The 25,980-nt window shown below is 37.7% G+C and overlaps 1 protein-coding gene across 2 annotated transcripts in view; it reads right to left on the bottom strand.

Annotated features, from left to right (window-relative positions):
- Positions 1-25,980, bottom strand: part of gucy1a2 (guanylate cyclase 1, soluble, alpha 2) — a 45,726-nt gene that overhangs the window by 7,091 nt on the left and 12,655 nt on the right. For both annotated transcript variants that reach the window (XM_008425516.3, XM_008425515.3), the window contains exons 3-7: positions 24,802-24,926; positions 22,121-23,031; positions 9,425-9,637; positions 8,376-8,648; positions 6,468-6,611 (exon numbers count right to left, since the gene is read on the bottom strand). In XM_008425516.3, the coding sequence (XP_008423738.1) occupies positions 6,468-6,611; positions 8,376-8,648; positions 9,425-9,637; positions 22,121-23,031; positions 24,802-24,926 (1,666 nt within the window). The remainder of the gene's footprint in view (positions 1-6,467; positions 6,612-8,375; positions 8,649-9,424; positions 9,638-22,120; positions 23,032-24,801; positions 24,927-25,980) is intronic.

Below are 25,980 nucleotides of genomic sequence, written 5' to 3'. Positions count from 1 at the left end.
TTCAACCCAACCTGGCCTCTGGAGTGACATGACACCAGGCACTGCAGAGCGCGCTCTGCAGTGCCTGGTTTTCCAAGCTGAGGTGAACTGATGGAATTAATTACTATACAGTACAAAAGCTTTCTTGTTTTGGGGCTAGAAGTACTGTGTATGCTTTGGAACGAGTAATGGACATTGTAGCGAAGAGATCATAACTCCATAATAGCTTGGATGTTGTTATCTAATCTCATGCATACCCTGCAGCAACGGGATTTAAAATAGCATGAAAGTGAGAGGGAAAATTACCAATTCCTTCTCCCCCTGGTAACAGGTTTACGGTGCTCATTTTGTAATCTAGTGTGGATCTATACATAACTGCAGGCAGTGTGTAGGCCATCCTTCCAAATCAGGGCCACTTGATCAACTATTGATTTGTAACAATTAGGTAAAGATTACATACTGCACATCACACACCAAACCCAGAGGAACCCAGTAGATTGTTAACAATTAATCTCAACATGCATTCCAGCACACTGCGATGGAGTCATGGCAACAACAGCTGAGGGTTGTAGTGAGATAGCGCTGGCAAATCCAAAGGCAATGGAGAGAAAGGCAAAGTGAACCTATAATTAGATGGTTGGACCTTGACGGTTCAGGGGGAGAGATAAAGAAAATGAAACAGACAGCGAGGGAGAACGAGGATGGCAGGTGCACCAGTGTGACCTATTTTTGTGGCTAAACCGCATACAGACAGGCTGCATACTCGCCTGTCTTTACAACAGACAACCACTCAGACAAACACATGTACATACACGCGCACAAACAAATCTGCATCTGCGCCCACTGTTCTCTTCATTTCTGAGCCTTAAAATACAAACAGTAATAGCCGTACACTCTTCCCCTCTGTTTCGCCGTGAGTCAGCATCCATTGCACATGGCCCTCATTGAAGTCGAAGAGCAAATGCCGCAGCGGCACAGGCAGCCAATCACAGCACAGCCTCTGGCCATGCTGACAAACAGATAATAGATACAGAGATAGACTGAAAGGCATGCTTCTCCGCATCCACATGTGCCAGCTCACACGCTTATATTCAGACTCGAAAGCTGCACCTCAGATTTCGAGTCTGGTGTCTACAGCTTTCACTCCAACTTTGAGGTGGTAACGTTCTGCTGCAGTGTTAACTGGCTATTTAAAAGCCAACAGAAGAAAAATACATAATAAATTAAAAGAACATGGGAAAAATGGGTGTGATTTAAGTCCTTAAGATGGCTGAGAAATAAGTTACCCAAATGTAGATGACATTATATACATTGTTGCTTTTGTTTGTGCCTCTGATCATAGCTTAACCAGTAAGTCTTGCATGGTACAAAAGTATATATGTAGCTATGATAACATTTACATCACAGAACCAAACACAGAACAGTGATTCATCGAACAACTTGAATGATCAACATGTTTGCATTATGTTTGAAAAGCAGGAAAGAAAATGGGGGAAAAAGCTGAAAAAAAAGAACATGAACACCCTGAGTTTGTGCTTAGGTAAAACTAACATTAATCAAACATACTCTGCAGTAAACATAGTTAGCTTAGCACAGAAGGGTGACAAACAAAAAAATTGGAAAAAGATTTGTTTCTGACTTTTGTCAGAAAAGTGTCAAGTGGGTAAATTAATTTTCAACTTTAAAAAAATGAAACAAAGCAAACCACCAATAATATGAAGATCTTGCTGTATGTCTGCTGCCAAGGGAAGGTTTGGTCCATGGCATTTGGAGCTAAAATCTATACATGTCAATCAAGCAGAAGCCTAAGATATTAACAATTTAGACCGCACCAGGTATGGAAAGCCACAAGTGCCACAATTCAATCATTTAAAAAAAATCCAAACATTCATATTTATGAATGTTAATATTTTGTTAAAACTGGAGATGTATGCATTACATTAAATAATAAATTCAGTATATAATTTGCTATTATTGAATCCTTTATAGTAATATTTTAACTATCCACATCACTGGTGACTCAGTGACTCAGTAGGGCAAACACTGCTATGGAAATGGTTATTGGTGTGCAGCAGAGATTTTGTGCAGGTTAACTAATCAGATGTTTGACTTTTTCTTCACTCAGACAAAAGAAGCAGTTGAAGATTAATTATTCTCTGTGGTTTGTAAATATTAATTGATTCTCTATAAGGTTATAAAGAATAAAAATTAATCAATAAAATTCTATTCTGTTAACTTTAAACCTTTGGATAACATAATGACACTGTTTATTTTATAACAGATACAGGTGATTCAAAGTCTTACTGATATAACAGACTGGATATAGTGGTAAATGTAAAGTGCACACAGTAAAATCTATATTTAGCTCCTGGAGGGGATAACTGTGGTGCAAACATAAAATTTGTTGTTATGGCATAAACAATCTGTTAATCGTTGTGTCACATAAAAATGTATCTTTAAATAAAAAAACAAAACAAAAAAAATATGGCCTTAACTCTGCAAACATGTCCTTTAAAAAAGTTTCTTGCAAGACACAGTGCTTCACTGCACCGATATCCACTTGTTATGACATGTTTTCATGGAGGAGGTGCAGATGTGTCCTCTCTGCAGCATGGACGGCATGCAACCCTGACAGCTTTGTAAACACTGGAAACTCTCTGTTGGACCAACTCAAATGACAGCATCTACAAAATGTATCTTTGGATGGATGTCCGGGACGTTCTTGTAAAGCGTTATGTATTAGCAATTGTAAATGTGTTTTATGTGCTGGTCCCTTACGGTGTTCTTCACGTTGTTACACGAGCATGTCGAATGGTGCCTCGTTAATGGGGTGAAGAAATTAGACTTTGCACTGCTCAATCAAAACCTTTTGCTGCATACAGAAAGGCTGCACTATGACAGAAGAAAAAACAGCTACTTTCGGTCAGCACGATCAGCCTCTGATCTTTTCTGAATGCAAACTGCAGCAGATACTGCAGATGTCTGGTAGATACTTTTACAAGAGTTTACTCATGAACTACTTTGTATGCATTAAATTTCCTCCCCACATCTAGAGGAAAAGACAAATGTTGGGTCTGTTTTTGCTCTCTTAAAGCCACCCATCCATCCAGACAAACAATAAATAAATAACGTCTCATACTTTATAATAATAATAACATAGTGGAAGCAACATACTGATTACTACCCATGTTTTCCCCTTGACATTTCACACCTCAATATATTTCAGTGTCCTTGAATCACTCTGTGTCCATTTGTGTCTCACAAAGCATTTTCTCTCCATTCTCTCTCACATCTCTCATGCTAGTTTGCATAACAGTGAAACATTGGCTGGGCTGAGAGCACTCGCTGAACAGCATTTATCATCCTGAAGTGTTGAGTATCTGTATATCTCCGCTCTATGCCAGCACAAAATGAGTAGGATGGGGAAAAAAAGGCAAAACAAAAATCCTAGGAAGGCAGAACAAGAACAAAACCCAGGGAAAATGTGTGAAGGAAATTGAGGGAGTGAGATACAGAAGATAAAGGAACACCTTTTAGGAAGAGAAGAAGATAGAGGTAGAACCAGAGAGAGAGCAAATGTAAGAGAAAAAGAGCAGGCCAGAAACACTTGGCAAGGGCTTTCTATTTTGAGACAAATGGACCATGTTAGGACCACAGCGGTACACATAAAAGTGTCCTGTCTGTTTTTTCAGCAGCTCCCTTGTCTCACCTTCTTTCACACTCAGTTGTTTGGTCCCTAACTATGCTATATAGATTATGTGAGAAAAAAGACATAAATAAATGTTTTTAGGAGCCAAATATCTGCATTTTCTTGAACATGTGGCAAAATTAATCAACTGAACAAAGATTGGACAAAGGTGAACATCTGAACCCTTTTTTATACTGTAAGTACCTTGTAAACATGTTCAGAACGTCAAAATTGAATCACATTTTATCATGTTACATACACAACCTTCAAAGTATTTTATTGGGCTTCGCTAACAAAGCATAATGGGCAAATCAAGACCAATATCTTTTCACAATATCTCAGGTTTTGTTTGACTGGATGAAGAGTACCTGCAAACAGAATTTCTCAAGTCTCGCTTGTTATTTTAATTTTTCACCTGAAAATAAGCCATTCCATTGTAAATTTGGCTGTAAATTAGTCTCTTTCTCAAGTCATTTGCATGACTGGACTGAATGAGTACCCAGAATTTAGCTCCATACATCTTCACACAAGCTCTGAAGAGGTTTCCTATTACTGCAGCAGAAGGGCATCCCCAAAGTTTGATGCCACCACCATGTTTTACTCTGCACCAAGACCAAAAAAAATTAAGATTTTGTCTCATTTGACCAGAGTGCCTTCTTCTGCTGAGTCGTATGCTTTTGGCTTCTTCTCAACTCTACCACTGGCTGTTTTTTGGTCTTCCTGCTGCTGCACTATAAAGATTGGACAAAGGTGAACATCTGAACCCCTTTTTATTCCTGCTGCTGCACTATAAAGGCCTCAGAAAGAAATTTCTGAGGCTTTTATAGTGCAGCTAAGATTATGTTATGCATAGGTGGACCCAAGAAACTAATACGGTAAGGTGGCTTGGAAACATATATAAGCCACAATTTTCTGATTTTTATCTATCTTCATGTAGTCCTGAAGCATCACTTGAGCAACTTTTATAAAGTGAGAAGTTAACTTTGTTTTTCTTGCTTTTAAGATTTTTATCAGCTGACTGTTAATAAAAGTCAAAGTCTTACATGATGACCAAAAACAACAAAATAAACTCCATAACAATAGAGATTGACAAATAAGCTGATATCCCAATGATCACAGGACTAATTACTTATATATCTTGGTTATATAAGGCTGAATGGGAGCCTGCTGAGCTTCTCAGGCTCCTTTCAAGTTTCATATGACCTTCAGGGGAACCGAACTGAGGACAAGCATTAATAAATCATTTTGTGTTTCTTTTATGTTCACCTAAGCTAACATGATGAATTCCTCTCACAGTGCTGTTTTATTTCCTCAGTAAATAAAACAGGTGTCGTTTTCTCCAGAGCAGCTCTCCTTTTGTCGCACCACAAAAATGGAAAAATATGCAGTTGTATCAACAATAACTTGAGTATAAATGAAGGCGCACGCTGATTATGTAATCAGTGCTTCAGAACTATAACGTGTTGCTTTACTTTAGAATCAAGTTGACACTAAATTTCTAATAGGAAGTCTTTCAAAGGATCTTTTATGGTTGTTTGCTGGGCAGAAGCTCAAAAAATATTTTTGTTATAAATTATTACATTGAGGAAGCTTCATGCAATCTAGTCTAGATACAAGGCAACCCCAAAACAAAACTATCAGAGATTATTCATCATGATTGACAGAGCTCAAGTAATATGATGCTCCCTGTTGAGGAGAATAAAATATGTTTTTTTTTTCCTTTTGGCTGACAAAAACAAAAAACCTGAGTGTCCCCAGATCAGCAGAGATCTGACAAAAACAAACTATAAAAAAAACATTGAGCCTGGAAACAAAGAATATTTTACAGTCTCTATTAAATTAAAAATCTATCCAACTGCATCACACATTAGACAACTGCAAACATTCAAAAAAGTATGAATCAGTCAGAACTTCGTCCTACCAATAGGTGAAGTGAAATGAAAATTAGACCAATCTCATCCTCTATTTGGACTTTGTTCCACTTTGGAAAAACAGTCTTCCTCTTAACAGGAAAGACAGGGACCTTCCCAAATATGTTCAGGGAGGATTCAAAAACACAAACTCTTTCTGAAGTGCTCACATAAGTTCTTAAACATCCTTATAGTCATCTGATATAGAAGAAACTCCATAAAAGGACCTATTGTGGACATTCCAGCACCGACTGACCCAGGAAACCACGTTTGTCTTGTCAGAGCAGAAAGGATCCCATTTAAAAATGGGTGGATGATCTTAATGGTTTTGGTGATTGGTTATATAACTCAGTAAAAGAGAGACAGGAAGAATGTTTTACTCTTGGCTCATTGATAAGACAAATGGGTCTTTCTCATTGCAGTAAATTTTATTGTCTTGTTTATTTATTCATTTATTTACATTCATCTCTTAGTTGTCCATATCTCACCATCGATTGTTTTTCAGGTATTCCTTCCTATGTTGTTGTTTCCGTAATATTCTGCTTAATGTGCTGTATTATAATTTTGAGCCATCCCAAAGTAAATATCAGTTTCACTTGATTGTACAATAATTCAATATTGACCCTGAGCTGGAAAATTACTAAAGGAACTAAAGGTTCATGTTGTTCCTCAGAACATGAAACCAAACAATTAAATAACGTTGTCATCCTTAAATAAACCCAGCAAACACATTATCATCCATAAACCTTTGATATTCTCAAAGTATTAGATGGCTCAAATGATTATGGACAATCACTTTAAACTGCAGGTTGAAACAATGTCTCATCTAGTTCAGCTATTTAACAACTCAATGCACCTGCATGGTAAAGGAAAAATAAAATTAAACTCACCTTGATAGGCTTCCCGTCAGGCGTTAGTACCTCCTCAGAAAGCTCTATCATTTTTAGAGCCATGAGTGCAATTGGTTTTGCATGGCTTTCGACCTTCTTATGAAGTCCACCGGCCACACAGTAGGCATCACCTATTGTCTCAATCTGTATGGGAGGAGGAAGAGCATGAGCATTCGTTACATCTTCTTTGTCATATCTGCACCTCAGATTTGGAACAAATTTCAGAAAACTGTAAAACAGCTGAAACACTGGGTGCCTTTAAATCTCAACTTAAAACCCACCTGTTTAGAGTTGCTTATGGCTAAATTAGTATTAGAGTGTGGGTTTTGATGTATTTGATGTTTTTAATGTTTTTATCTTTACTTTTTATCTATTTATTAATTTCTTTTTATTTCTCTTTCTCACTGTTTATGTAAAGCCCCCCGGAAAATGTCCCAGTTAAACGACGTTTAACTAAAGTCCTACGGGGTTTAGAGTCCCAGTTGAGGTTTCAACTAAAAATCTAGAGGTTGGAGTCCTTGCCAAACGGTGTTTTTGACTAAAGTCCCAGAGAGTTAAAGTCCCAGTTAAACGACGTTTAACTGAAGTCCTAAAAGGGGTGCGGGTTTTAATGTTTTTTATCTTTTTTAATCTTTTTCAAAATCTCTTTCTCTTTTTCACTCTTTATTCAATGTCACATGCTGTTTTTATTTTAATTATGTAAAGCACTTTGAAATCCCTTGCTGCTGAAATGCGCTATACAAATAAAATGTGATTGATTGATTGATTGATTGATTGATTGATTGATTGATTGATTGATTGATTGATTGATTGATTGATTGATTGATTGATTGATTGATTGATTGATTGATTGATCTGTGAATTTTGATCAAAGCATAATGACTCAAAAAAGTTCACTTTACAAAGTGAACTATGTAAAAAAAAACATTTTACTCCATTTTTTATTTCATTTGCTAAGTATGTTACACTCCTAACATACATCTTACTGAACCACACATAGCAGCAGGAAAAGATACATGTTCCTACCATCTATTAAAATATTTTAAAACTAAAAATAAAATCGAGCTTCATAGATTTATTGTATGCAGCTAGAACTCAATACTGATGACAGACTGTGTAAAAAATAGATTTAGAGCAGACAACCAAAAAAAAAAAAAAAAAGAAATCTGGAAATACAAACTGCTCTCATTAAAGCCTGCCACAGGCTAAATCTTTTCGACAGTAACCATGACAATGGCGACATATGGGTGATTCACTCTCCTCTGGTGTCCTCCTGTTCCTGCTTTCTGCTTGACACACAAACCAACTCCTCCATCGCAACACTCAAAACCCATCCTAATCACAGCCACTGTCTCCCTCCATCTCAGGGTTTTCTCTTCCCGTCTCTGCTATCTGCTGTGTCACACGTTTGACAACTATTACAAGAGAAGCCCATTTTTGTAGGAAAGCCATAAGAAGATGTCAGGAAGGTGTCTGAATCTTTGGTAAGTTTTCATAGACTGGCTATTATTCACGGTTCCAACACACACACACTCACACAGTGCTTAAAAAAGTATTTTGCCCACCCTACTCTGACACTCCTAAATAAAATCAGCAACTTCCCTGCAGAAGTCGAATGATTTTAAAGTACATTTGTTTGTAATTTTAATCTCTATGCAAATAAAGCTGTTCTGTGAAGGCTTTAAGAATTAGTTGGAGAACATCAATGAACAAACAACATCAGAGCTCGGTCTGGCATAAAACAACATACCAAGGTTTAAATATCTCAGTTCATCATTCAGAAATGGGTAACTGGAAACATACCAAGACCTGGACGCCCAACTAAACTGACAGGTCGACCAAGGAGAGCATTATTAAAGTGAAGCAGCCAAGAACATGAAAAAGATGCATGCGTGTCCATTCACTGACCTTGTAAACATCCAGAATGCCACACTGGTAGTCGAAGCGTGTGTAAAGCTCGTTCAACATTGAGATAACCTGCATAGGTGTGCAGTGGGCACACACGGCCGTAAAACCCACGATGTCCGAGAACAGCATGGTGACATCATCAAATTTCCGTGCTGGCACAGGCTGGCCCTGCCACAGCTTCTGCGCCACATCGCCCGGAAATATGGAATACAGGAGATCCACGGTCCTTCGTTTTTCTTCCTCCAGAGCCTGGTGTGTCCTCTCTAAGGTGGCCTGAGAAACGAGAGAGTGAGGTCAGGAGACTTGTTGCGCTGATGAAGCAGCAGATGACAAGACTTCAAGCCAAATGAAATCTGCTGCAGTACGCTCATACGTTTGTGGGGGGGTTATTTTTAGCTGAGATAATCTGCTTGTTTCTAACTTTTTCTGAAGATCTAATGCTATAGTACTGTTCAAGCATGCAAAATACGATAGTTATTTATAGCTACAGCCTGGGGAAGGGAGGCGGGGTTGTTGCAGAGGCTGAGACTGATGCAGTGAGCATTCACTGAGTTGTTACAAGAAGCTTTGAAGCCACATTTTTTACAGTTAACATGGCCGATGAATATCAGTTTAGTTTATGAAGTGAATTTACTCTGTAAGCATTAGTGAAGAATGAAGCATCACACTGTCATCCCAGTTACAAGTTGCAATCTGCTGCTTATTTCTTAGAATTAAAGTCAAGAGACCAGATCTCGTCTTAAAGAGGTGATTAATGTGCAAACTCCAAAAAGCTGCTGTGTGATTTGAATAATTTTAACTCCTAATGCTGAGAATTCAATGAATATTGGATGACAAATGGTCCTGCTTAACAGAACCAGTGTTACACAGAAGGATCCAATCATCCTAAATCACTCTTTGCTTAGAAGCCAATAATTTTATTATAAGTAATAACATTTATAAGTTATGATAATACACCAGATCTTGAGAATACAGCAGTCTGTATTATTAAAAAATATTTATATCACGAGAAGCTTACTGCTAACATTTCTTTCTATGCTTCTGTTTACCTTTAGTTTGTCCATTCTCTTCTTCAGGCCATCCTGGGCCTTGGCTTGCTCCCCCACCAGAATAACGTCTCGTGTGGCATCATGGATGGGGATGTCTGACAGATGGAGACCTCTGCCCATCAGCTCCTCTAGCTTATCAACACGCGGCGAGCCCAGAAACATCAAGGAGCAGGACTCGGGGACATGGATCATCTGACCTTTCAACTCCATAACCTGGCAGAAAAACAAAACGAGGAGTAAAATCAAGACATTCTCCAAGTTACATTCACATATTGGATCGTGGTTTGTGTTTCATGTTGATCTCTCATTATAAAATAAACAACAAGGTCGTGAATAGCTGTGCTTTGACTGCTTGCCTCCTACTGTAGTGTGAAGACAGAAAATTGTGATCTTTTTTTAAATCAGACAATAAATTCATATCATGACTTATTACATGTAATACAGCTGGTTTCAATTTAACATCTAAAATTGAAACCAATTTTGAAAGCATCTCAACTGTGTTAAGAACTCAAATATTTATAAAATAAGCAAAATGACTTAAATATGATTTTTTTTTTTTTGACAAAGCACAAGCGTGAGCCTTATTTTGTAAAGAATATTCTATGCTAAAAATATTCTCAACACAGAATAATCTTGGAGGCTGTCTTCCCAAAGTTAGTTTTCTGACATTAGCTACTTTTATAACAAGATAAGGAGATGCCAATAGAACCTTGCACTCAAACATGCTAAAGCACTTCAGCAAATTCACCATACTTCTTGCTCCGTTTCATGTTGGATTGTGATATCTTAATATTTGTTTGCAATCGGAGAAGCAGGACTCAAGGTTGAAATAATGACTTATCAGTAAATCTCACAGCAGATAAACATGGTGATCACAAGCAGCAAAGTGTTAATATTTGAGCATACGCATCATACATGAGAGCATAATCATTGTTTTCAGATGTTCCCTCTGAGGGGATTGTTGATCTGGCTGTTTGCATGTTCCATAAGAAATAAATACTGAAACAAGCATGTCTTATTTTCAAAAGACTTGTCTGTTTTGCGAGCTGCTCTCAGAACTACAAATGAAACGATAAAAGAAAGATTTTTAAATAGATAGTGATGTCATTCTAATGCTTTCTTTTTGGGGGGATCCAATATAATTTTAGAAGTGATAACACGTCAGTGGACGTCAAAGAAAAATCGACTTAGAATACCAGATCCTGGACTCTGCATGTTGCTGTATACCCATCGGCATTGACTTGCTTCCAAGTAAAGGCGAACAATCTGCAGTTTTATTTTTATTTTTTATACAATTCCAATTGTCAGATTTTGTGAAAAAAATTCAAATAAGACTGTGCCACTCATCAAATTGGTGTTTGAATTTAAAATTGGACTGCAAATGATCACACGAGCAAATGGACAGAAAATTATAATTATTTTGATAATTATTTTGCTATATTCAAGTATATTTTTAATTTAATTTTGATACATGTAATATGTTTTCTAATTTCAATATTAATCACTTTTCTTTCAATAATCAAGCTAGCAGCTATAAGCTAAACACCATGACTACAAATAATTTTTATAAGTCATATCAAATTGAAAATGCCAATAAATAATAACCAGTTGTCTAATTGTTGGCATCTTTGTTAAAAAAAAAAAACATCACCCACTTGTTCCGGAGGATTTATTTTAATTAGCCATGTTGCTTGAATGGTCTATTAAAGCATCTGTATTTGATTTAAGTCTTGACTTTAACTAGGCCACTGCAAAATTTGGTCAATCATAATTCTGGGTAATTACTTTTTCATATGGAACCAAATTGGTTTGGAGCTTTTTTTTTCTTGTAATAAATAAAATCATAATTTCAAAACTGCATTTTCTATTTATGCAGAGTCTGATCTCAATGTTTGTTTGACGATATGAAGCATAAGTGTATCAAAAAAAAAGTAAAAACAGACAAAATTTGTACGGAAGAAACCAGTTTTCAAAGCACTGTAAGCATAAAAAAAAAGATCACGTCAGGTCAAGCTGAAAATCCGTTGATTCCGGTCACCACCCTGGAAATAGTGCTACTCGCTACAGAGTGTGTTTCTTACAGAGGGGTTTTCCCTTCGTGCTCAGTCAGCAAATATTTTCCCCTGAGAAAAATGTCATATAGAAGCATCCCCCCTAGCAGTTTTGTAGGTTAGAGAAAACATTACAGGAGCGAGGAGCTCAAAAACAACTTTTGTTTGAGTGGAAGAGCCTAATTTTAATGTACTAACAAGTCCAAGTACATAACACTTTCTTTTCTTTTACTTTCTCTCTTTGTCATCTCAGTTCCTCTGTTTAAAGTCCTTTATGAGTCTCTGTGTCTGTGCTCTTTTCTCCGTCTCCTCCATCCACTCTCTCCGGCTTCCTCCATAGTGTCAGATAGATTATTCCGCAAGTGAGCACGCTGCAGCCCTGTTTTATTTATAGCACAAGTCTCTCCTATGTCTGCATAAAACATACAGTCTACAGCTTAATGTGCACAGTACTTCTCTACAAACATCCAAACATTACTACATGTTGTCTCTTACCGTGTTTCTTTTTATAGAATCGTAATATAAGCATAATTAGATGTGCAGCCTCTAACCCACCGGGTCTGAGCTGACCTAACCCAATAACCCAACATGCACTAATACCTTTACAGAAACGAGAATTGAGAGATCATTTTACCAGCTTTGGCGATTTGACTTTATTTTACATGCACTACTGGAGTTTTAGGAAATATTCCCATGAGCAATACAGGATCCAAAACGTAAACACGCAAAAAAACACATATTGCCGATACGAACAAATGGCAGCGTGAGCAGCTGTTTCAGGAGGCTGCGTCTGGCCGAGTGGGAGGGCCACACGCCTGACATGCTGAAAGCCATCTCCATGGAGATGGTGAAATCAGGGGAGCTAAATACAAATTGAAAAACATGCCCTAATGCTGCTTGGTCAAATAAATTAGCTCTCTGTTTTAAAATGCTTTCCTCTGTTGGACTATGACATATAAGAACAAAAAAATACAAGATAAGGGGATTAACGCTGCTGTGGTTATTCATAGGAAAATTCAAGATTTAGATAACTGAAGTTATGTAAACAAAAATGTCTAGAAGAGCAAGCTAAATCACAGGAAACCTGCTTCATTTCTGTGTAAGGAAATTCAAATACCTTAGGCGTCAGTTCAGAGGTCATAGTGTGTTTAGAAATGAATTAGATTTAAAGTAAATTAATTACATTTGATCAGGGATCTCTGACTCCTATTGCAAGATGTGTTTTTAAAAGAGGCTTCAAAACAGAAAGCACAGATGTCAAATATTTAAAGGCAACATGTTTCAAAGTTTAGGAGCCACAACAGAGAGGCTTGATTTCCTCTCAGTTTCTGTCACATTCTGGGATAACTAAAAGCAGCTGGCTGGCTGATCTAATGTCCTGCAAAGGAAGATGCGGCTTTTATGTTAATTTCATGCTGACATGAAATTAACATGAAATTTTATTTCATGTTAATTTCTTAACATGAAATTAAGACAACAATTTCACGTTGTCTTAATTTCAAGACAACATGAAATTAATTCTGAAGAACGTACAGGAGGCCAATGAAGGGAGGACATGTTTGGTGGAGATGTGCTCATGTCAAACAAAAACATGACTGTCAAATGGTCTCTTCACATTGTCCTTAGGTGTGAGTGTATGCATCATCTCTTAGCTGCTAGACTGGCAATTGCAGGAGGTAACCTATCTCTCACCCAACCACCACTGGAAACAGGCACCACCCTGTTTAAAAGCAGAACATCATTACTCAACATTTTGAAGGTGGTTTTCCGTGGTTAAGCCTCATGTGGTGCGCTTCTAACTACTGAAGTGAGTTTGGTGTTCTTAGCTCGAGGGGAAAATTTTGTGTAATAAACAAGTTCAAATGGTTTTCTGTACTTAGAAGTTATTCTAACAGTGGACTGTGTGGTGTTTCAATTTGCACTTGCTGATCACCTGTCTAGGATGCGGGTATTTTTTATTAGTAGTTTTCTGATTCAAATATTCCCTTCTAAAACAGAAGTTGCTACAGGATTTTAAATATGCCTAGTGTTGTTCAGTTCCAGAAACTTAGTAAAAAAAATTTCTACAGTATCCAAAATACTCATTTAAATGTCCACGTGTTTATAAATGATAATTCAGAAATGTCATGTCAGTTTCCACACTGACGTGACATTTGCACACTAAACACTTGCAAGTTGCCATCCTCAATAAAACCTTTAATCCCAATTGTCTTTTCTTTTTTGATGTTAAAAACATATCTAGCAACATTTGTAAAACTAATCTTCAAGTCAAGAAAGGGTTTTTGTCGCACAATATAAACAATTATTAATATTAATAATTAATAATGAAAGAATGGCATCCTGCTTAACAGCAAGATCCTGCAGGAAAGTCGTAGCCTCCTCCATGAACTGCTGCTACAGGACTGTTGTGATTTGTCACTTTGTTTTTTTGCTTGCTTTTTACTGATGTGCTATTTTCTTTGTCTGACTCTCTTACAGAGCACAGGATCTATTTTCCCTCTTTTGAGCGCTGTTTTATTTATTTACAGTAGGCATAATTATGCCAGTGTCTCCCGACCTTCCTCTCAGTAACGGGTGTCTATTTCTCTCTGGTTCCCATTTCATAGCTTACTGTGTTGCAAACTTTGCACATTCACAGATGCACACACACACGCACACACATATATACGCGCATCCCTGGAGGCAGTTGTGTTGGCCTAGTTGTGCGTCTCTGTTTAACTCGACACTCTTTTCTACTTCTGCCTGCGTTTCTGTCATGACAGCATGGAGAAAGAGGAAGTAAGTCAACTGTGAGATGGGAGGGAAAAGACACAAAGCAGTTCAAAAAAACTACACAAGGAGGTGGAAAATATGGAAAATGGGGTTGATAAATATAAAAAGAAAGACGGAAGTAATAAAAGCAAAGTGACACATAACGTGTCGACATTTTTATCAGTAAATATAGTTCTGATAGGCTATTATTCGAAATTCAATAACAACCCAGGTGATGCATATATGCAAAGAAATAAAGCACAGCAAGTCTAAAAGTTACTTTACTAAAGTGGAATGACAAAAAGTAGGTGCAAGGTTAAGAAAATAAATAGCAAATAAATAGCAAAGAGGCACAGAAACCAAAAATATAACTGGAACCTGTCAGCATTTAGAAAGCTATCCTTCCTCCTATCATTACACAGTAGTAGCAGCTGGTAGTTCTAACCAATTGTCTAAAAAGAGCTTTCTTATTACCATGGCCTATGAGGAATGTCATGATGGGTAAAGCAGATCTACCTACATATATATACAGCCTTATTGTCGCAAAACATACTGACAACAAATTAGTATGTCTAAAATACAGAAATATTTCTAAAACTGTACATGTTCCAGTGAGTTTCCTAGGGTCTTAATCAGGAAATTAAAAGTACAGGATTTGAACTTAATTTTGAGCAATGACCTCTTTTTACTCAGCAAGACTCCACTGCTGAAGAAAAGATTTGCTGAAACCAACTTAACCTTTGATGCAGAACATTTGAGTCTTTGAAATACTGTGCGTATAGTCTGCTCAGATGATACAAAATAAGAGGAATGTCATTTTAAATCAACCCAAAATACCACACCAATGTTTAGGTGTAGAGGTGGAAACATCACAATGTGTGGGGGGCAGTTTTTCAGCACTCAGACCTGGCAGGCTTATTTTTCCGTATAAATCATGGAAGAATAAAGGGAGAAATGTACCAAGAAGATTAATATGGTGAAAGCGTATAAGTGCAAAAAAAGAGAGAACCACTGTACTTTCAAAATTTCTGTAAAAACTGATATAAAATCCCACCTGAACGATGCATGTGGCTACTGTCTATTTAATAACATCTAGCTACAATCTATTAACAGTTCTCTGCTCCATTCCACTTTACTACAAATTAGATATAGAAAAATTTACTTGGATATATTTTTATGTGTAGACTACTTGGATTCTCACCAACATCTGGTGTGGATTCAATGTCAATGGGCTAATTAGAAAAACAGTTACCGAAAAAAGTGTGTTCAACAACTTTTTCTTGAAAAAAAAATGGTTGTTGGGTTTTATTTACATGAAAACATACAAATATGCAATAAGATGAAAGGTCAGGATGTAGCCTTCAAGTCATGTTATCTTTGAAACAGATTGCAACAAATTAGTTGTGTCTCATCTCAAGGACTCTGCTGAGTCATCAAAATATTTTTTTCCCAGGTTGTTCTGCACCAGTATATCTAAAATTTTCGGTAGTTAAAGCAACTAATTCAGCTCTACTGACACAAGACAAAACTGCGATCAGTAAAGTGCAGCCAGAGGGGCTGATGCTCAGATAACACCTCTCAATCTTGATGGGTTCACATTCACATTCTGCATGCATAAATGTTTAAAACGCTCCAATTCGGATTGCTTTTTCGCTTGGCAATGCGGTAAGACAAAAGAAAATGGGAGAGCATGAAAAAAAAACCTGAGAAGGCGAGAGATGGAAGTAGTCAGAGAAGGAGAATGAGATGCAAGGACACAGGGAGAACAGACAGGCATGAGGAGAACGAAACACACTGTACTTGATAAACAGAAATAAGGGACAGCAGGGGAGGGGAGGAGAGAAGGAGAGCTGGAGGTGGAACATAGACCTAATGCATTCCTTTTTCTAAGAAGATTCTGGGAGATGTCAACAGACTCATTCGCATGAACAGGCACTGAGCAGCAAACAGTCAATGAGTCAGCCTTTTACACACACAAACACACACACACACGCATACACGCAAAGCTGTTTTGGTCTTATCTTGTCAGACTTCAGTGTGCAATTCTCTTACATCCCACTCTCTGCTTTAAATCCTGCTGTACACCGAAAACACACAAGCTCATGTACACTTTGTTTATGCAGAAAAAAAAAAACACACATGAAAGAGATCCCATCCGGACAGTGGTTATCATGACATCAGCAAAAGTATTCTTAGCATTAGCATTATTTGCCCTACCTGCCTTTGATATACTAACACAAAAATACATATAAAAAAATGTTAAAAACTACTTTTCACTTTGTCTTTGTCAAATTGCAAAGTGTTGATTTAAATCTGAAAGAGTTCCCCCCAAATAATCCTGTTTCTACATGAAAAATAATTTTGACTGCAATTTTATTCAATTAATATGCAAAGAGATATATTTATAATTGGCATTATATTTTGTTTTAATGTTGGTTTAATGGAAACTGATCATCATCATCACCTGTTTTAAAGAAAAAAAACATGCATCACATCCTCATACTCCTTTTGTAGCTTTGGATTATTCTATTATTATGTGTTTGTTCATTTTCTGACATTTCATATGCTTTAAGAGAGAAATGATTTTCAAAGCCTGCTGCTCTGAACAAACAGCAGCAATTTATCTACCTCAGATCAAAGATGGACACTGCTGACATCAACATTTTCTTTGTCCGAGACATGCAGGTGCAGAGATGACGCAAACAAGCAAACCTCTTTCAAGGTTACAATTGCATTTGTTAGATAAAGGCAGTTACAGTGCAGACTCAGTAATTTTTCTCTATTTTCTACTTCTCAGTCTATTATATAGAGTTTTGAAATATCTTTGCCCATGTCCTTCTGTTTGCTTCTGTTCACAACTTTTACCACCAGGCAAAGATAATTGCAAGTTGTCTAGATCCTGAAACAACAAAGGAGCATCAAACCTTTACGTTAAAACCACCATGTTTGGCGTCGATATGATGTTCACTTTCTGAAATGCTGTGTTAGCTTTATATAAGACTGACAGAGGGTAATGCTTTGTTTTTCATCTATTGGAGAATTTGTTTAGAACTGGGTTATACATAGACATTGCTTTTTGGGATTGTTTTTAGCTCACTTCATGTTGCCAGACAGGTTTTATTCAACTGATTCTTGAATTATATTTCTAAGTCAAGTCTTTGGGGGGCAAGTCCAACTCTTGTCCTATTTTTTGCACCAAGTCAGACTCTAGTTGAAAGTCTTTCTCATCAAATCTAGCGCACCTTGCAGTATGTAATAATGCCACAATATGTGATAATGTAATAAAATCTGGCTTCAAAATGTAATAAAACATAACTAAAACAGCATTATGTAATAATCAACACAAAATGTAATCATTGAACACATTTGCAATGCTGTCTGACACATATGTAATTACATCATTACATTTTGCACTGATTACTACAAAATGTGGAGTTAGCTTTTATTTTATGAATGATAATGTAATAATGTGGTGCATTGTGTAATAAACAGTCCCAAACTGTTTGTGTTCATCCTAATTATAATGTGTCTACTAACAACCATGTTGTAGAGCCTATGCACATTTAAATTGATAGTTTGGTCAATAAGTACCAACTTTATAATCATTTAGTTGCCTTTTCAGACTCAAAACTAGAACCCCTGGTATTAACCTACAAGTCATTCAAGGCAAAATGATTCAAAATGCATTCAAGGATTTTATTGCATTTTACTTCTATTGTTACATAATGCAGTTTTAATGATATCTTACTACATTTTACAACCCATTTTTATTACAGTATTATTTATCGTGGTGTTATTACATAATGCAGCATTACACACTGCATTATGTAGTCCCTACCTACATCACTGCAGGTTGGGTTTCCAAACCTGTACCGTTTGTCCTTTAGTCTAAATCAACACCTAAAGATTTAATCTTTGAATGATAACTAAAACGTACGAAATCTATTGCGGATCAAATATTTTATGTAGTTCATGAACAGGGCTAATGTTATGGAAAAGAGCAGAGTTAGTACTCCGTAGCTAAAAATCAGTGCAGACTCCAACTGGCATTAAACACCACGCACACATTATTCACTTGTAGTTGAGCTGACTCATCTTAGACAGACAATTGACCCTCTGACACTAAAGAGCCTGGGAACGCCGAGATATTTGCAGGAAAATCCTCACCATGTAGGTGTTCCATGATTCACTGATTCTGTCTTGGTGAAATTCCCAAAAAACATTAAATGTTGACTGGAAGTGAAAGAGAAATGTTAAAATACTAAAAGCTACATCTTGTTTTTTTTATGCCTGACAAACTATTGAGATGTGATGTGGAAAAAAAAATAACACGACATACGATATCATGCAGAGCTTGGAGGAGAGCTTTTGACTGTGCAACCTCTGTACCCTCCCTTGTGTGGTGGCCACCCTGTTCACACAGAGAGCAAAGAGACAGCCAGAGATGCAATTTGCCCTTTTCTGAGGGGCTCTAAATGTCTCCTGCACAGCAAATATCTTCAGGTGAAGAGAGGATAGAAGTCAAACTGAAAAGCCACCGCAGGTCACTCAAACACACACCTCCAGTGCTGCGCAAGAGGAGTGTGGTCTCCTTCCCCTGGCCTGTGGCTTTCTCTCTCTGCCCTTTCTCTTAAAAATGTCAACCTATTCTATCCTGGCTCTCTATCTCTTTTTTTTCTTCTGCTTCCCATTCCAGGTGACACAGGACTCGCAGTGAAAGGAATACGGAAAGCTATGCCTGCCCTCCTGCTCCACAAACACACGGCGGTATAAGCGCAGTCCAGTTTCAAAAAGAGAGGCCAGACTGTGTGAAATATAAAGGCAAAGAGAACGTACAGGTTGCAATATTCACTTAAGATGATTATATACACTTTAGCCATAATAAAGTTTTAATGTATTTCAATGTGATTTTATGTGGCCACATAAAATCACATAAACTGTGAAATGGAAAGAAAATGCTACATGTTTTTAAAATATTTTTGCAAAGTAAAAATTTGAAAAGTGTGACTTGAAGTTGTATTGAGTTTGCTTTACTTTAAAACACTAAATAAAATCTCATGTAACTATTTGCCTTAAGAAGTCACTTTTTTTATTTTGTGGTATCTAGAAATAGGAAGAAAACCAACTGCAATTTTTTGTTCACAATTTGCTGCAAGGCATGAAGGGAGTTCAACAAACATGCAAAAGAAGATGCTCTAACCCAGGGGTCACCAACTCCAGTCTTCAAGGGCTACCATCCTGCAACTTTTAGATTCACCTCTGCTCCAAAATGTCTGAATTTCCTCACCAGCATTCATTCCTCTCTGCAATAAGCCGGAAATGAGCAGTTTATTTGATCCAGGTGTGTTTGAGTAGAGACACATCTAAAAGTTGCAGGACGGTAGCCCTCGAGGACTGGAGTTGGTGACCCCTGCTCTAACCATACAGCAAAGATTGGTTGGAAAACACTGCAGATCGATGGGAAATCACCACCCCACAGTCAAATATGGTAGTGGTAGCATCATGCTGTAGGGATTTATTCTTTAACAGGGATAGAGGGGTTGGCAAAAGTAGTGAAAAGTGTTGCTACAAAGTTTTGACCAATGGGGAATGAATCCAAATCATGCATCACTGTGTGTTGGTCTGTACAAAAATCTTCATAAAAAGGAAATAGGTGTGTTGTTGTAACATTATAAAATGTGTTGTGGCCATTTATGTAAATTTTGCAAATTGTAATTTCTACTAATTTAGTTTTCTATTTTGGGAAGTTAAAATTTATTTAAGTTATTGTAGATCCAAAATCTGTAATTAATTTGTATATTTTAATTGATTACATTATGTTGGTAATTGGTTAGACCCTCCCAATTGGTTAGACCCTCCCATTCATTTGAGTAATTAAAAACACACCGGGTGCTTGGTGGAGGCATTGTTTGGCAAATGTTTGGCGTGTGGACGGGAGGTTTTTTGTAAATGATTTTTTGACCACTTTTCATTTTTTCGTATTTGAAATGTCACATTAAGTTTACTTGCGTTTTTGGCTAAGCTGTAGGACATTTTTGGTAATTATTTTGTCACAAATTTGTAAAATTTTTTTACAAGAACTAAAGAATATATTTTTTCTAACAAATTAAGTTGGAAGTGCATTCAAATCAAACCGCCTGTTAACACCCGCAGTCTTTGTTGGAATGCTGTTCATTTGGAAACTAGAAGGCAGCGACAAAATGCGATAAGGAGTGAAGGGTGTGAATACTTTTGTAAGTGTTTGTACAAACAAAAAGATTTTTAACATTAAGCAAATTTGACTTTTATATGCGTCAACTGGGAGTCAAAACAGATTTTTAAAAATGAAACCTGAGGCATACAAATATATTAATCACAGAAAGACTATCAGTACATGGCAGTATTCACACATAGCAAATTGTGCGAGTTGATGATAAAAATATTGTACATTGAGAAGCTTACCATATAACTTAGAAAGAAAAAAAAAACCTAGAGCTAGACCGATCCGTCTCCTCTCTGTCAGTACTGTTCTGTGTTGAGGTGTTTGGTTGTGTCAGACATCCTGCGGAGACCAACCAATCGATAAAGAGCAGGATATAGCACAAAGCTCCAATTGATTTGTTTTTCAGGCAAATTGGAAGCAATTCAATCGTCACTCCTCTTGTGAAAAAAGATCTGCAGGTTTCGAGAGTGTCGTGATGACATTTCATTCAGGCGCTACCTCCCCCAAAAGTGGCGTTAGACTTTTCTTAATTTCTGTAAGCTCAGTGCTTACATTTTGTTTACTTCAAATAATACTGATATTCATTCTTCGGATGCTGAAATCTGGCTAGACATAGGACAAAGTGTACTCGGTGAAGAAATTTGTAACAAAGTGTGGCCTTCTCGCACATATTTAGTTGAGGATAATGTTTCACCTGAGAGATAAAACAGCGCAGAGATGGCATATTTTTTGGCTTTGAGGTGCAGAAAGTTTGCGACAACGTCTTATCCACCACTTTTGTCATCAAAAGTGAACTGGGCTTTCATTTAGCAGAAATCATAAATCTTAGGTCCCAGACAGCATAGCTGCTTTGAATACTTGAATACCAGAAATGGTCTGTACTTTTGGCACTGCTACTTCTCACACATTTCCTTTACAAAGAAGGTGTTTCAGGTGAAGATTTGCTCTTAGAGCATGAAATATGAGAGAGGGTGTGAAGAGAAACCTCTGCCAAGGGTGCAGAACATGGACCTGAAAGTGTGGTGTGTAGGCAGAGCTGTGTTTCCCTTGAAGCACAGGAAGAATGTCAGATAAAGGTCCTTGCTTGGCATAGACCAATCAATTGACTGGTGACCGGATCTGGTTTTTAACTTGACCAGTCACCAGCTGGTCTGACACTACACTAAAAAAGCAAACCAGGGAGTGAACATGCTGCACTGGCAAGAGAATATCTACATTATGTTGGTCTTTCTGAGTAAAGTAAAGATGACTCAGTGTTACCTATGTTATTATTAAACAAGACTGCATTTTCTACAATATGTTTGCTTTTCCTATAGGCGACCACTTAAATTGTTAAAAATCCCCTCTACATAGGTTACCATGGATTTAAGATCAGCGGTAGATGCACACAGAAAAAGTCTTACTGATATGGCAGAAACATTTGTAAATCTGAACTTAAGTAGACTTCATACAGGTAATACGGAAGACCTGCTGTCAGTCAAGAAGGCAGACTGCTCTGTGTAAAGCATAAGGTTTAGTCCAAAGGGGATTATGGTGTACGCCTCTTTTTCAGACTTTTGACTCTCCTTCTTAGCTCAAGTGAAAGAAACTCTTAAGGTTTACACAATTTAAACATTGCAAGAGCCCCAACTTTGCAGCATATGGATAATTCTTAACTATTGAAAACAGTGGTGATTATCATTATGACTTTACCTTCTCCTTGGTGCCAGCCTGCATGGGGTCGGGCTTGGTGCGGATAGTAAATGGGGATGCGAGTCTCAGCAGTATGCCCTGGAAAGAGGGATCCATCTTGGGTGAGACAATCTCAAAACAGTCCCTAAATGAAAGGATCCGGTGAGGCTCAATCCGAGCCTGTTTCCTAAGTCCTTCTCCAAGCTGCAGGAGTTCCATCCGATGCCCCAGGACCAGGTGAAACGGGAAGGCACGGCAAAACGTAGCCAGGGAGATGCGAAGATCACTGGGGTTAGTTGAAAGCTGGAGTGGAGGACGGCTGGTGCTCACAGATGCCGAAATTGGGATGGAAGAGAGAGGAGAAGGGCAAGTTTCTTGGAGTAAGAAGGATAGACAAACTGTGGGGGAGGAGGTTGGAAAAAGAGATGGAGGGGACGGAGATGAGGAGGGCGAGGCAGTGGGGGACGCAGTGGGAGTGGGCGTTGTAGAATCACAATCTGTATGTTCTGTGTCTTCGTTTGGCAACAGAGGAGTTAGAGGTGGCACCTCTTCCACTTCAACCTCTGAATGAAAGATTCGCCTGGCGACAGCTCTAATCAAACCTGGCATAACTAATCCCACGACGGGTGCAGGGTTAAAGCAGTGAAGAAACAACACTTTCCCTCTTCCGTCTCTGCTGCCACGGTTTCCAAGCTTCTCCAATTTCCCTCTACCTTTCTCCTCTTCACGGGGATCCTTGCACTGAAAGGAAGGGCTCTCGGAGGAGGCTCGGCGTCCCGTGGAGGTGCGAATGTGTTCTAAAATGGCGTCAAAACCATTGAAGAAATCCTGAAGGTTGCCGCCTACAGCCCGTAGTACTCGCTCATTCTCTTCAAAGCAAAGACCAAAGAACTCCTCGCCAAAATGCTCTCGCAGTTCGCAGAACGGAACTCCTGTGAGGAAAGGGATGCAAAACGTCAGCGTCAGCAAGGCGGCTCTGCAGAATTAACTCTGCACACAAATTAATGCCGTAGACGACCTTTAGTGCCCACATGCAGAGAATCAAGTGAAACCACAAAACAAAATCAAGGGTGAAGTGACGTATATATTATTATTTTTTTAAATAAGAAAACATGCTAAGTTACATGTTTGTTTTCTCTTATGCATCTGCCGTGAACCTTGGTGTTTCGGCTCTTCAATCGTTTGTTTACACAAAAATGAATGAAATTAAAATTATTTTAAGCAAATCGACCATAAAAAGTCACAAGCCTAATCAAACATCAAAGCTTTGCTAAAATAATGAATATTGATAGGATAGAAAGATCATGTGTCTTCTGACTAAATAATATCAGAAATAAACAGGATTAAAGTATTAAGGAAAAAATACACATGAATTTTAATATAAAATGAGATAATCATGCAGAATCATAGCACACTGACATGAAATATAGATATTTCAACATTAATGCAGTTTTAGAGAGGCTGAGGTGCTTCTAACGTAAGACGTTGCAGACCTCTAAAACGCTGCAAAGGAGACTAAAATAAATAGTATCAAAAGAAAAAATGACAGCTAAATCGCTGCAAAAGAGTCAGTTGTACTTTACCGACGCAGAGAAGGATCATGTTAGACGAGAATGTTTAACAAGAAACAGCATTTTAAATAATTGACTACTGAAGTCAAATATATTTCGGTAGCGATGGTGTAGTGGTTTACATGTGAAATTATGTCTATTGATCTATTTTTGGAAACAGCTTTAAAAGAAACACAAACAAATCGGCTGAAGGTGCTTTTGTCTTATTGCCAGCTGCTGCAAAAAGATCCTGAAAAACAAGATTTCGAGAAACAATGAGGACTATATTATGATACCCAACATTATGTCTCTGATTAACTTCAAACATAAGAAGCAGAAATCCACAATAAGAAGGACATTTTTAAAGTTGTTGTTGGAGACGTTTCGGCCTATTTGTTTCAGCAAAATACCAGTTTGTAAAGTGAATCTTGATAATTATTGGAAATTTAAGCAAGTTATTGATCCCAGACAAACAAGTCACCGATCCCAGACAAATTACCGTATTAAAGCACGTGGCTGATAAATTGCTTCCATTTCAAACCACTGGATTTTAAATCCACTGAGTTTATTTTTTTATCAATTAAAAAAGATTCAATTACGGTACCCAGCTGTCTGTTTTCATTCAGGGGTCAAAGGAAATTAGATGTCCCTAAAAAAGCCAAGCTTTACCCTAGGAATAAATTTTAGTTATTTTCATGATGGGCCTTAGAGACAGAACAACCTTCCCCAGAAAGTAAAAGATAGTCTGAGTCTGAGTACACGCACATGTGTGCATCTATGCACAAACAGTAACATAATAGTTACTCCACTTAGGTCAAAGTACCTAGTATTTCCTATTTTCATGAAACGTGCTACAGCAAGAAATGTGTAATAACAGCAAGGTTTCTGATAAGGGCTTTGGTGTGTAACCAAACAAATGGAAATAATAAATTTAAGTATATGGAGAGGGGACATTGTACATGTTGTGCTCACCCATCAATTTACAATACGGATGTTAAATTCGAAGCAACCAAGAGGCAGAACAAAAGTGTGAAAGTGACACACTAAACAGAAATGAGGCTAGATTATTTATATAAAACCTACTTTTTTATATCTTTTATTTCTAAATGTCAAGCTCAAAATAGTGTTTTTTGTCTCACATTACATGCCTACCCAATATTGTGGCCATGTACTGTAGAATCTGTAGGACATCTTCCTCTGAGCCAGAGTTTTCAAGAAATGGGCACTTCTCCTCTTTCTTTTCACGCTGCCTTTCACTACCTCCAACATCCTGGCACCTGTGAGTCACACAAAGCAAACAAGCAAATGTATAATCAAATTCTGGAATCAGTAAAGAAAAAAAGGGGAAAACTCAACATGGTGCTGAAACTGATAAAAAGTTACGTTTTTCTCATCTAAGATGAATACATTTGCAGGGACATCTGGGTAGAAAGGAGGAAAAAAACACCATGCAAAATGCACATGTGGTGTAAATGTGCTGGTATAGTTCCTCTGCTGATGGTTGTGAGCTGGGAGTAAGAGTATATTTGGATGCACTCATAATTTCAAATAATCCTGACTAGTAAAAGAGATAAAATATATAATGTTGCACAGTATTGTGAAAAAGTATTTACTCCCTTATGGATTTTTATCCGGTTTTGCTTTCCTGTCACACTTACATGTTTTGGATCATCAAGCAAAAGTTAACATTAGACAAAGACAACCTGGATAAATTCATAGAGTCAGGTAGGTTTGGGTTGATTTTCCCCTTAATTACTGAAACCTCTGTTTGACAACTGCTTCTTGTTTTTACTCACATTTATATTTGTCTGATGTTAACATTTGTCCGATGATCTCAATGACAAAAAAAGCCAGAGCAAAAGAAATTTGTAAAGGGGTAAACACTTTTTTCAAGGAGCTGTATTTGTTTTTTCACGTTAAGATGCTCCGAAGAACAGAAGTTACACCGACCAAGGCCAGAGTGTGAGATACGGAAGACCAGCTGCAGCATTTCTGCATCTTTATGCAGTACGTGTCATGTGAAGGTTGTGCCTGGCTGAAAACCCTCCTCTGAGTTTTGCTGTTTTGACAGGGCACAAACAAGAGGTGAAGGAGTGAGACCAGGTGTTTGTCTATTTCTTTGGAAGTGCGAGTGAGGGCAAAACAAGAAAGGGAAAAGTGGTGGCTACAAAGCAAACGAGAAGTGGTAGAGACGGTGAAAAAAGTGAGTGAGCAGGTGTGTGACGTGTGACAGACAAGTGCGAAAAGTACAAGGAACCGGATGTAAAGTGAACGACAGGGATACCTGAGACAGACAAGCTGTGGAGAGGAGAAAAAAGCCGCAAGCAGTTA

The sequence above is a fragment of the Poecilia reticulata genome, chromosome 13 (genome assembly GCF_904066995.2).
Source record: "Poecilia reticulata chromosome 13, P_reticulata-male-v2, whole genome shotgun sequence".
Classification (NCBI taxonomy): domain Eukaryota; kingdom Metazoa; phylum Chordata; class Actinopteri; order Cyprinodontiformes; family Poeciliidae; genus Poecilia; species Poecilia reticulata.
This window is presented reverse-complemented; position numbering and strand designations above follow the sequence as displayed.